At 41.0% G+C, this 13,811-nt stretch overlaps 1 protein-coding gene across 1 annotated transcript; it reads right to left on the reverse strand.

The window, feature by feature from the left end:
- Positions 1 to 4,654: 4,654 nt before the first annotated feature.
- LOC114411163 (uncharacterized mitochondrial protein AtMg00860-like) lies at positions 4,655 to 5,101 on the reverse strand. The gene has a single exon (XM_028374918.1). It carries the CDS (start codon positions 5,099 to 5,101, stop codon positions 4,655 to 4,657), a length of 447 nt encoding a protein of 148 aa, XP_028230719.1.
- Positions 5,102 to 13,811: the final 8,710 nt, after the last annotated feature.

The raw sequence follows: 13,811 nt of genomic DNA on the forward strand, positions 1-13,811 counted from the left end.
TGCTGGCCTCAAATGACTCATCCTCCACATGCTGTGGTACCTGAGCTGTGGGACCTTCATCTTCCCTATGAAGAGAAGGTTGGGTCTCAGGCCAAGCTACCCTCTCTAAAAACTGCTCAACAGAAGGAATGGATCTTGGAGGCGCCACCACCTGTAAACTCTGTAATAAAATGATTTGTCCCTGATGAATGCTCTGAAGCATGACTTCAAAGCGCTGAGAATCACTCTAAGCTGGGACTCAAGGGGCTGCTGAAGTAGATGCTGGAGTAGGAGCTGCAGATGTGGAAGGGATCTCAGCTGGCCTCGCCCTCACTCTCCTAGCCCCTCAGATAGAAACTGTTAGATCCTTTGGATTCCAACAGTTCTTCCTGATGTAGGCCAAGTTAATGACCGGGCTCAGGCGCTCAAAAGTAAGGCTGTCAGAGATAACCCCTCTAGCTCTACATAGGGTGGTGATCAGAGCAGGAAACCCAAGTCTAGAAGTGTTAGACTGGACTATAGAAGCCATCTGGCCAGAAATAAGAGCTCCTATGTTCATGTCCATGTGAGAGACTAGGCCAAAGATCAGCCTAGCTCTATCCATTGTCAGATTAGAAGTATGTGATGTAGGGGCCAGGTTGGAGTATGAGAGAACACTCCACACCTGGGCTAAAGTAGTCAAATCTTTCTTGAGAATCCTCCCAGGATGGCCCTCAGCGTTCAAAATGAACCCTCGGCCCAGTATGCATAAGGTAGCCTCAATCTCTCTGTAATTTGTGGGCAGCCTACAGTATCTAGAGTATGTGGGTAAAGTCTCACCCTCTAACAATACCACAGGTGTCTCTAGGAATGTGTTGAGACTGTCAGCATCAATCTTCACTAAATGGCCTTTGACTCTGGCTTGCTTTGGTGAAGGTCCCTCAGAGCTATATAAGTTTTGCATAGAACTCTTTCACCAAAGCCAAGTCTATGCTCCCATCAACCAAATTGGTAAGGTGTTTATGGAAATTATGCCTCTCCAATTCAATCTTAAAATCATCTTGCTCAGTGTGGTAGAGCTCCACCTTCCTCTCAGGAAAGATGTTTCTCCCCAGGACATTATCTGTGTATCGGTTCCAAGAATCTAAGGAGTGAAATCTCCTTGTATCATATTGTGTTGTGGGTCTTGAACCAATGGTCTTGTGTTTCCTAGAAGCCATCTGCAAATAAAAGGACCAAACAGGTAATCAGAACCCAAGCTATTTAAATTGAAAAACTGAAAAATAAAACTGAAAAAGGTACTGGCGGCTTAGTGAGACATGGTTCGCTTAGCTGGACTTCACAAAAAAACACACTACCGCTTAGCAACATGTGGAGCCGCTTAGCGGAAGTTGCAGAAATTCAGCTTCTGCATAATCGGCTTAGCTGGCAAGTGCCCGCTAAGCCTAACCGTTGCCACAAGGATTTGCGCTAAGCTTCTCAAGGTTCACGCTTAGCGGCACCATACACTTCAGAAAATACACTAAGTATGGGATTTGCCGTAACGAAATGCGCTTAGCTCAGGTAAGCTTGGCTTAGCGTGCGGCTTCCAACAAAAAATTTGACTAAGTTACCTGGGCTTAGAGATTCAGCTTCGCTTAGCCATATGCATCTTAGCGTGGTAGGCGCGCTTAGCGAGTTCTTCCAAGAACGCGTATATTCAATGAATACTAATGAACTCTCTTAGCGTAGCATGCTCGCTTAGCAAGTTCATCGCGTTTTCCAGAAAAAACGCAGAAAACACAGTTCATTTTCTTGCACTTTTTTGAGCCTCTAAAAGGCAAATCAAACATGCAAACCAACCAAAATGACTTCTACAGTACAAACATATATAAAGTCCTAATCTTTAACTACTTCTAAAAACATTCAAACCTTAAGAATCTAAAGTTAAATTTAAGATTTTCTAACCTAAGGTTTAACGGAATAAAAGAGAAAAAAGGAAATGGGAAACTTACTTGAATCTTTGACAGTAGTAGAAGATGCGTGAAGATGCAGAAAAAGCAAGAAAGCACGAAGTTGGGTGTGAGAGAAAATGCAGGTAAGGTTCAGTCAATTTGGGCGAATGTGAGTGTAACTAACGTTACACTCACTTAAGCAAATTTTGATCCTCTCGCTCAGCGGATTACCTCGCTAAGCGAGACAGAGAGACGTTTGGTTTTTCAAAGAGGCTCGCTTAGCGGATCTGCGCACTAAGCCGATGTTTGAAATTCAAATTTTTCTTAACACATAAAAGGGATTGGCTTAGCACACATATGGGACTGCTTAGCGAGTTTTGCAAAACAAAATACCTGCAACTCTCACTAATCCTGGCTCTCGGTCGGCTTAGCTAAAATAGTGCATCTTGATTACAGAGGGACAAGCGCTTAGTGGTTGATGGATCGGTTAGCGATACTCTGGCCGTAAGGAATTGGGCTTAGCTGGCATGAGGTTCGCTTAGCTCAATGAAACCCAATTCTGCCCATAAAGAAATGAGCTTAGCTGCGACGCATTGCACTTAGCCAATGAATGTAATGAGCTTAGCGAGCAGGCTATCGCTTAGCCCAATTCAGATTGAATTGAAATGGGCTTAGCTCACCCTTGATCAGCTTAGCGGACTAAATCAGCCTGAGATGCAAGGGTTAAGCGCTAAGCACCAGATACTCTCGGCTTAGTGCATGACCAAAGATGCGCTTAGCGCGAGGCTTGCGCTTAGTGAAAGGACTGTTTTTCAGAAAAAAAATTTCAGTTATTTTTCAGTCCCTTCCTTAAGAAAATGAAACCCTTATATCTATCATTCAAAAACAAGCTGATATACCCCAATGTAATGAATATAACACAAGTTCTACATGATGTAATGCATAAGAAAAACACAGATAACATAAATTAAAATTGGGTTGCCTCCCAGGAAGCGCTTCTTTAACGTCATTAGCTTGACGCTTTTACCTCAAAGGGCGAAATCAAATGCATAGTGCTATGTGCTCTTGTGAATTCTTCAACATGGTACAGTTTCAACCTCTGGCCATTTACTACCCATGTTCTGTCAGGATTCTGAGATTGTGGGTCGTATAGCTCTATTGCATCGTAAGATCGAACTTTCTTGATAATAAAGGGTCCAGACCATTTGGATTTCAGTTTATCGGGAAATAATTTCAATCTTGAATTAAAAAGTAGTACCTGTTGTCCCGGTTTGAAGTCTTTCTTCAACAATTTTTTGTCATGGTAGGTCTTGACCTTTTCTTTGTAAAGTCTTGAAGATTCATAAGCTGTCAATCACATTTCTTCTAGCTCCAACAATTGAAGCTTTATGTGCTCCCTGGATGCCTTCTCATCAAGGTTCTGAAATTTCAGAGCCCAATATGCCTTGTGTTCCATTTCAACTGGTAAATGACATGATTTTCCATACACCAGTTGAAAAGGAGATAGACCAATTGGAGTTTTGTATACCGTTCTGTAAGCCCATAGTGCATCTTCCAATTTGGCTGACCAATCTTTTCTGATTGACGCCCCTGTTTTCTCTAGTATTTTCTTTAATTCTCTATTGGATACTTCGACTTGCCCATTAGTTTGAGGGTGGTAGGGAGATGCCACTCTATGATTCACATGATATTGACTCAACACCTTTTGAAGTTGAGTATTACAAAAATGCAAACCACCATCACTGATTAAGATTCGAGGTACCCTAAATCAAGCAAAAATATTCTTCTTGATAAACTTTACCATAGTCTTAGCATCATTTCTTGAAGTGGCCATAGCTTCCACCCATTTAGACACATAATCAACAGCTACCAATATGTATTCATTTCCTACAGATGAAGGAAATGGACCCATGAAATCAATACCCCAGCAATCAAAAACTTCAACTTCCATAATGTTTTGCAGAGGCATCTCATTCCTTCGGGAAATTCCCCCCATTCTTTGACATTGGTCACATTTTAAGACTTGGTGATGGGCGTCTTTAAAAAGTGTTAGCTAGAAAAATCTTGATTGTAAGACCTTAGCTACTATTTTGTCTCCGCCATAATGCCCGTCACATGGTGAATTGTGACAATGCCACAACATGCCCTTGGCCTCCTCACTTGTCACACATCTTCGAAGAAGATTATCTGCACCTACTTTGAACAAGTGTGGATCATCCCAAACATAATGTCGGGCATCATGGAAGAATTTCTTTCTCTGCTGCCAATTAAGGTCTTTAGGAATGACACATGCTGCCTTGAAATTAGCCATATCAGCAAACCAAGGTCTTCCTACAATCAAAAATAAAGATTCATCAGGAAATTTGTCTTTTATTTTAGCCTCCTTTGAAGTGACATCTTCATTCACCAATCTGGATAGTCTGCTACCACATTTTCAAAACCTTTCTTGTCCTTAATGACTAAATCAAATTCTTGAAGCAATAGTATCCATCTGATCAAACATGGCTTGGAATCAGCTTTGCGTAACAGATATTTAATTGCTACATGATCAGTGTAAATCACTATTTTTGATCCCACTAGATAAGATCGAAATTTATCAAGTGTAAAAACAATTGCTAGCAATTCTTTCTCAGTGGTGGCATAGTTAATCTGAGCATCATTCAAAACTTTGCTAGCATAATAGATGGTATGAAACATTCTGCCCTTTCGCTGCCCCAGAACAGCACCTACTGCATAAACAACTTATTCAGCAACTCTTGTCCCTAGTCTGGTGCTGTAATCACAGGAGCAGAAACCAACTTGGCTTTGAGAGTGTTAAAGGCTTCTAAACATTCTTCATTAAACATAAACATAACATCCTTATTCAGCAAATTGCTTAAGGGTTTAGCAATTTTGGAGAAGTCTTTAATGAATCGTCGATAGAATCCAACATGACCTAAAAAACTCCGTGTGCCTTTCACATTAACTGGGGGTGGAAATTTATCAATAACATCTAATTTTGCTTTATCCACCTCAATTCCTCTTTTAGAGATCTTGTGTCCCAGCACAATACCTTCTTGAACCATAAAGTGACATTTTTCCCAGTTAAGCACCAAATTAGATTCTTCACAACACTGTAACACTTTCTCTAAATTTGCTAGGCAATTTCCAAAAGATGCACCAAAGACCGAAAAATTGTCCATAAAGACTTCAATACATTTCTCTACCATGTCAGCAAAAATTTCCATCATACATCTCTGGAACGTAGCTGGGGCATTGCATAAACCGAACGACATGCGGCGATAAGCAAATACACTGAAGGGGCATGTGAAAGTTGTCTTTTCTTGGTGCCGAGGATCTACTGCAATCTAATTGTAGCCTGAGTATCCGTCCAAGAAACAGTAGAAAGATTGCCCTGCAAGTCTCTCAAGCATTTGATCCATGAAGGGAAGCGGGTAATGGTCTTTCCTTGTGGCTTCATTGAGCTTACTATAATCAATACACATTCTCCATCCGGTAACTGTTCTTATAGGAATTAGCTCATCTCTATCATTTTTTACCACTATCATACCTCCTTTTTTCGGAACAACTTGAACAGGACTAACCCACGAGCTGTCCAAAATTGGATAGATAAGCCCTGCCTCTAGTAACTTGAGCACTTCTTTTCTTACTTCTTCTTTCATTATAGGGTTCAATCTTCTCTGAGGTTGTCTCACGGGCCTTTAATCAGCTTCCAAATTGATCTTGTGCATACAATATGATGGACTGATTCCTTTTAAATCACAGATGTGCCAACCAATAGCTGCTTTACGACGTTTTTGAATCTGCACCAATTGATCTTCTTCTTCCTTCTGCAAGGAGCTGCTAATTATAACGGGTTTAGTCTCATTATCTTCCAAAAATACACACTTTAAATGCACTGGAAGGGTCTTCAATTCTGTTTTGGGCTTTTCTGTTGGTCTAGTTTTTTCTAATTCTTCAAGAACCACTTGACCGGCAGAGCTGTCTTTTGGGTCATCAAGCTCTTCATCACAAACTAGGCAGTCTGTCACATAATTAGGATATTCTCTACTTAACAATGCTCATGTGTTCTATGGTGTCTCCTGAAATGCTAAACCCTGATTCCTGATGATAGTTTACCTAATCCTGATCAAGCATCATCCATAGATTCCTCTTGTTGGACTAAACTTGACCAGAACCGCATCAAGACAAACATACAACAACTAGATTACCGTACTGTCATACCCTAATTTCGTCCGGGGACTATTGTTTGATGGCATGCAACCTTTGATTGACCGCTTCGAGGTACTTGGCACCCTTTGTTGCACAATATGTGAAGTTCCGAGATGTGCCGGAAATCAAAAGGAAGCATCATTATGCAATCCGTGAAATTCTGGAACGTGTCGGAAATCAAAAGGAAGTATTGTTACGCAATCTGTGAGTTTCCGTAACTTTTCGAAAGCTAAAAAAGGAGTAATTACATGATCCGTAAGGTTTCGTAACCTTACGGAAAGAAAACACGTATCGTTACGAAATTCGTAAAGTTTCATAACGTTACGGAAAAAGAATCACCAAAAAAAGCAAAGGGGGTGTATTTAGTAAAAAAGGGGTGCAAATAGCAACTAGGCCCACTTGGGCCTTCCAGATTCTTCCTCCAGAAGGCGGTTGCTTCTGGAGGAAGCAACCTGGCTCGCCTGGGCGAGCTGGGTGGCAAGCTCCTCCCCTATTTTGCTATAAGTAGAGGGAAGAGTGAAGAAGGAAGGGGTCAGCCTTCTTGGCACTTCGTATTCACTTGAAATTGTTGAGGAAAATTGTTTTCGTGAAGAAAATCCAAGCCGATGCGCTTCCGTAACGTTTCCGTGGGTGATTTCGCGAAGATTTTCAACCGTTCTTCGTCATTCATCGTTCGTTCTTCATTGTTCTTCGGTCTTCAACCGGTAAATACCCAAAATCGAACTTTTCAATTCATTCTATGTACCCGTGGTGGTCCCCATTTGTTTCGTGTACTTTTATTCTCGTTTCGTTTACTTTCCGTACCCCCTTTTGACGTGCTTCGGTCATTTACTTAAGTCATTTTCTCACCTAATCAAAAAATAAAATAAATTTCCACCGATCGTTTGATTTTAGTTTCTGTTAAAATGAAATCCGATCGTTCGGTCACGCCGTAACCACGTTGGAAACCAAAAAGAGGTAAAATAATAATATAATAATAAAAAAATATCTTTTAGTAAAATAAAGCAAATAAAATCAAACGGACGTTTCTCTTTGGGATTTCTCTTTCTTAATTGAATTGACTAAATAACTAAAGTGAAACTAAGGCTAAAATCAACTCGCAAAGTCAAGCTCGTCCGCAAAAATCACTAAAAAAGGATTTTAAGATTCAACACCCCAGTTTTTCTTACCAAGTAAAAAGGATCATTTTTAAGGTCCAACGCCTTAAAATGGCCACCTTCCAAGTAAAAAGAATCACTTGATTCACCCTTAAAAAAAAGAACTACGTAGGTCTGATTTCCTCTTTGATGGAGGGTACATAGGAGCAAGAGCCTCGCTTTTGTCGACCTCAAAAATAAAAAAGGAAATAAAATTTAGAGTAACACAATTTCACACAATTCTAAAAATAAGGCTGTTGTCCGTTGAGACAAACGTAAGAGGTGTTAATACCTTCCTCAAACGTAAATACAACTCCCGAACTTGGAATATTCTTTATGACCGGTTTCCTTCGGTTTTTCCGACGTTTTCCACAAATAAACGTTGGTGGTGACTCCGTGCATTTTCCTCCTTTGGAAAACGCACCCGTGAGCCTCGCCTCGCTCGCCTGCAAAAGGGTAGGTTGCGACACGTACCCTGATCCCTCGTGATAATACGATAAACTAGGTCTGTCCTATCAAGTTCTAAGAATTAGACCAGTTTCCAATGTTGAATGATCCCAAAAACACATGCATCTACGTGATCAAGGCAAAAGCATGGTAGAATGAAGTTTTGATAGCACAATGAACACACAAAACATCATTAAATAAATATACAGGTATTTACATCAAGTACCTACAAGGAAGAACCAACAGAGGATTTAGCTTTCCACAACTGGGAAGCTTCCTTTACAACAAAGAGAAAAGAAAGATGAAGGATTGAAGAAAAACAAGTGGTGGGGATGTCTCCTCCACCTCTAGAATGATGCAATCCTACCCCGCAAGGGCATCAGATAGAAGACTCCAAGAAGATTGGGCCAGAGATGCAAGAGAAGGCCCTAGGGTTCTCATGAGCCTTAGGGTAGACTTTAGGCCCATGGGCTAAGTATGAGTCCACTTATCTTTGTACATATTAGATTAGGACTTCATTATTTTTAAGCCTTGTATTTAGGGCTCCATAATGTAGGTAGGGTACCCTAGAAATGTAGGATTTTTCAGCCCTTGTATTTTAAGGCACCTAGACTAGTTTTTTGTGTTAGGGGTAGTTTTGTAATTTCACATGCATTAAGTGAATATTTGATGTGTGTGTTGGGAAATAAACTTAATTGAATTGGTAGAAGCCCAATCCAATTAAATTTTAGAGGGGGAGGTGAGCATTTGCTTACTACACCCCATTGCCACATCATATAGTCACACTTTGTGCATGTCCTTCATGCTTTACACGCCTCATGACACCTAAGCACACTTAGTGGAGAATCTTGGAATTGATCTTGGATTAGTGGCCTGAACCATAACTAAAATTCACTAATCATAATTAGTAAAATTTTGGCTCCAAAGTTGGGCTCCACAAATTCAATTTCAAATTCAAGTGAAATTTGAATTGAAATTCAAATTTCCTTTCAATTTTGTGTGACACTTAGGCTATAAATAGAGGTCATGTGTGTGCATTTTTTGGAACTTTGATCATTTGAAAATTAAACTTCAAATTTCAGAGCTCTGTTAGAGCACAAAATTTCGTGCTCTTCTCTTCCTCTCCCTTCATTCATCTCTTTCTTCCTCCAAGCTCTTATCCATGGCCTCCTATGGTGGTGAGCTTCTTCTAGACTCATCTTCTCCTTGAAGTGGCGTCTCCTCTCTCTCTTCCTTCTCCATTCCGCTGCCATTCATCTTCCAAGAAGCAAAGGAATCCATTGATGAAGAAGATCCTAGGCCTTCAAGCTCCAATGGAGCTTACATCATGTGGTATCAAGAGCATTTTCATCTAGGTGATGTTCTTTTGATTCCTCTATCTTTTTGTTCGGTGAATTCTCTTTAATTCCTTGTTCTTAATCTTATTCTCCATGTATATCCTCCATTGTCTTGTGGTTTGGTGCTGTTTAAAGTAGATTAAAAAAAATAAACCGATTAAATCTTAGATCTACACTTGTTCTTGCATTTCTATGGTTCAAATTTTGTAGATCTACTCTTGAATCATGTTTTTGTGTTGATTTTAGGTTCTATCATTTTTCATTCATAATATTCTTGTGCGGAACCTTAGATCTAAATTTTCTCCCAAAATATTGATTAGAAAAAAAACACAAAAATCTAAGTGTAAATCACTTAATCCATGTTGTCTTAGAGTCATGTTTAGTCATAGTAATTGTTACATTATGTTCTAAGTTTGTGTTGAATTTTTATTTTGTTGATTGAATTCTAGATACATTTGTTCATGTATTCTTGTCATTCTTAGCCTATCTTTTGAATTTTGAGTCTAATTCATGTATGTTATTTAGTTCATAACATGTTCTAAATCAATTCCTAGAAGTAGTCTTGTTGTTGAACTCTTTTTTTTCTAAGTTTCCTACATGATGCCTATGATGAAGTTGAGTTGTGGTGCTGAGTTGTGGTTGGATTTGTGAATCAAAATAAGTCTTAAGCTCTCTTGAATTGTGTTATTCAAGATAATTGAGCATAAGCAAACACAAATTGTAACTGTCCAAGCCTTAAGCAACATAAACATTACTCTTGATTTCTAGGTTGAAATCGCTGGTGCTGGCAACTTGAACATATGAACTTGTATAAATTACTGGGAATTGGTCACTACGTTTTTTGAGCTGAAATTTTTATTGAATTTTCTAGACATCTGGAAAAAAATTATGAAAAAAGAACCAAGCAATTTGGATTAAATAAAAAAAATAAGAAAAATCACACAAATTGGCAGAAAAATCAGTGTCTAGGAAAAAAAAAGTGAAAGGGAAGTGTGCTTGTTGTGTTGGTTCAAAATTTGTTCTATAATTGGTGCCTATTTTATACCAATCCTATTTCTGAAATTTAAATTTAAAATTAGTGTGAAAAAAAAAGTTCCAAAACTAGAGGTTTCTTGAGTCTTTTTATTTTAGTTTTTTTACTCTACTCTAGAGTCATTCTAAGTTTCTCTTTGAGTCCTAGCTTGCTTTTATGTGCTTTTCATTGCTTTAATTGTTTAAAAATCCTACATTTCTAGGGTACCATACCTACATTATAGAGCCCTAAATACAAGGCCCAAAAATAATAAAATCCTAATCTAATATGTACAAAGATAAGTGGGCTCATACTTAGCCCATGGGCCCAAAATCTACCCTAAGGCTCATAAGAATCCTAGGACCTTCTCTTGCATCTCTAGCCCAATCCTCTTAGAGTCTTCTATCCAATGCCCTTGCAGGGTAGGATTGCATCATAGAACCTCACAATCACTCACAAACTCATCTCAAGTTCTTAGGACGGCTTCCTTTTCAAGCTCGGTTCTCTGCAGGTCTTCACACAACAAAATCTCTCAAACTCTCTGGAACTTGGACCTTTCTCTCTCTAGACAACCCTAGACATGCAGAAGTTTCAAGAAAAGGCCCCAAAACAACCTCAAAATCTGATTTCAGGCTTAAATAGGTGGATTTGTTCGTGCTTGCGCGCTTCGCACAATTCTGAACCGCTTAGCGCTCATTAGTGGATTTTGGCTTAGCGCGTGCTTTTCTCGCTCAGCGGGTGGACTGAAGCGGTGCGCTTCGCTGGATGACCCTTCGCTTAGCGCAAATGCATAGCTCATCCTTCTTCCAGATTCCTCCTTGCACTCAACCGAGGAGTGTTGCGCTTAGCAGATGGCTCGCTAAGCCATAGCATATTGGCTTAGCGAGAGGGTGAAAATCAGCACTTCACAAACTTGCGTAATTAACCTGAAATTGAGAGAAAATGATTATTAAACACACAAAATGGACATACTAAGTATTTATTACCTGTCTTTCACAAAAAGTAATTACAATACTACAAAACAACCATAAATTGGAGGAGTTTTATACAATTTACACAGGTTTTATACACAAAAGTTAGTCGTATTCATCGACTAACACCCCACTATTCCTTCTTCCAAGGGCAGGGATGGAAATTCTCATCCTGGGTCAAGGTTTATGGTGGTTTGAGGTCTTGGCTCAAAAGGCTTGCAGATTGGTCGGACATGATGTATGTCAGGGTGCTGGTTTGGCTAGCGGTTCTGGGATAAAGGGGATATCCCACATTATTTCCATGACACACATGCAACAATGATGATTTGGAAATTTTATGCAAAATTGGTCATGCATGCACCCATGTGGACACTCAAGAATCAAGTTTTTATGGTCATGTGACACTAGGGCTCATGATTCATTTTTCCTATTTAAGTCAACCCAGTGTTTCCAAGACATGCTCTTTTATCAATTCATGCATTCATCCGAGTCCATTCTGGGCTTTTGGGAAAATTTTCACAGCCTTCACCCTTTAGGTGCATACACATTTTTTTTCAAAAACCTTGTGTTCTAAATGGCAAGTTCATTTCCTTTCCAAAGCATGTTGGCTTTTTAGCTAACCAATTTTATTATTTTTTTTTTTTTTTGTTTTTTTCATGAGGTATTTTGCTACCTAAACATATACATACATATTCAAAGTATTTTTGCTACCTAAACATATACACACATATTCAAAGTTTTTTGCTACCTAAACATATACATACATATTCAAGGTACTTTTGCTACCTAAACATATATATATATATATATATATATATATATATATTTGTGAGGTGTTACTACCTTTCCAGTTTATGCTTGTTTATTTAAATCCCTAGGATTATGAGCAACTAGGCGTTTCCAACAATGACTTAAGAAACAAAGGTGAACAAATAACAAGTAGAAATTTAAAGGGTACTAGGCTGCCTCCTAGTAGCGCGTCTTTAACGTCTTGAGCCGAACACGTGATGACTTGTCGATCACGAGCCTAGTACTTTTGCTTACCTTTGGCTTTGGACTTGGTCGCCTGCTGGTCGGCCACGGGTCGTAGGCAACGCTCCAGTCTTTGTAGATGAGCTGAGGTGGACCCTGGAGGTGGTGGCGGTGCGTCTGTTGCCCGCTGCTGGCCGTCCCCAGGCTACTGTGGTGCCTCACCCTGCGCCCGCCTGGGGGCGCAATACTTTTCGATGAAAGCCCTGTTAATAGGGGGCCTGATGACCTTGCTGGGGCGACGGGCACTCTATAGAACTGATAGAGGCCCGTAATCAGAGCTGGAAACCCCAGGACCCTGTTTGACTTCTTCGGGTCCACTAGGTGTCTTGTGGGCGCGATCCCTACAAACAATAGATGACATCAGAAATCAGTTGAGCCACATGCATACTTACTTATGTCATGATGACATAAACCAGCTAACACTTCGGTAGGGGGAGATTGAAGTCGTGGTCGCTAGGTAGAATGTTGCTAAGTATCAATATGTTGGTGCGCATGATCCGCACTCGTCTCCCTACAGCGGTCTGGGTGAAATCTTGTCCCGGTATGCATAGTAGCTGTGCGATAGCCTCCACATCAAAGCTGGAGACCTGCCTCCTCCTCTGGCTGTGCTCGCACAGTTGGCCCCCCCAAGATCAGGGGGGTGGCCTAGGAACTGATAAAAGGAAACCACTGGCCGCTCACCTCGAAGCGCAAGTCTCGATTAAGCATTAATGGCAGAGGACCTTGAGTTCTCTAAAGGCGAGGACGTGTAGCCCTTTGAAGGCGAGGACGTGTAGCCCTCTGAAGGCAAAGATGTGTAGCCCTCTAATGGTGAGGACGTACAACCCTCTGAAGGCGAGGACGTGCAGCCCTCTGAAGGCGAGGACGTGTAGCCCTCTAAAGGCGAGGACGTACAACCCTCTGAAGGCGAGGATGTGTAGCCCTCTGAAGTTGAGGACGTGTAGCCCTCTGAAGACGAGGACGTACAACCCTCTGAAGGCGAGGACGTGTAGCTCTCTGAAGTCGAGGACGCGTAGCCCTCTGAAGGGAAGGATGTACAACCCTCTAGAGGCGAGGACGTGCAACCCTCTGAAGACCAGGACGTGTAGCCCTCTGAAGGTGAGGACGTGTAACCCTCTGGAAGCGAGGAGTGCAACTCTCTGGAGGCGAGGACGTACAACCTTATGAAGGCGAGGATGTACAACCCTCTAGAGGTGAGGACGTGTAGCCCTCTGAAGGCAAGGACGTACACCCCTCTAAAGGTGAGGACGTGTAGCCCTCTCAAGTCAAGGACGTGTAGCCCTCTCAAGTCAAGGACGTGTAGCCCTCTGAAGGTAAGGACGTACAACCCTCTGAAGGCGAGGACGTGCAGCCCTCTAGAGGTAAGGATGTGTAGCCCTCTAAAGGTGAGGACGTACAGCCCTCTGAAGGCAAGGACGTGCAGCCCTCTAAAGGCGAGGACGCGCAGCCCTTTGAAGGCGAGGACGTGCAGCCCTCTGGAGGCAAGGACGTGTAGCCCTCTAGAGGCGAGGACATGTAGCCCTCAAGGGGTCCAACCTTATGAGAAAGCAAGAGATTGACTCATTGAGGGGGCCTCTCATCCCAAACTCAAAAGTTTGGACATTAGATTTAGGAAATCTATGCAATTAACATGTTTTTTGGGATGCATATGCATGCAACCTTTGTCTTGAAATCCGGTAAATGCAGACTTTGTATGCAACAATACAATGTAATGGAAAGTTGTACAATGTTCATGACATTTTTTCCCTATTTTGTGATTTTGATTTTGATTT

Source organism: Glycine soja, chromosome 5, assembly GCF_004193775.1.
Source record: "Glycine soja cultivar W05 chromosome 5, ASM419377v2, whole genome shotgun sequence".
NCBI lineage: Eukaryota > Viridiplantae > Streptophyta > Magnoliopsida > Fabales > Fabaceae > Glycine > Glycine soja.

Excerpts from the sequence above, each read along its gene's own strand:
- LOC114411163 (XM_028374918.1), bottom strand. The coding sequence starts at position 5,101 with ATGGTAGAGAAATGTATTGAAGTCTTTATGGACAATTTTTCGGTCTTT.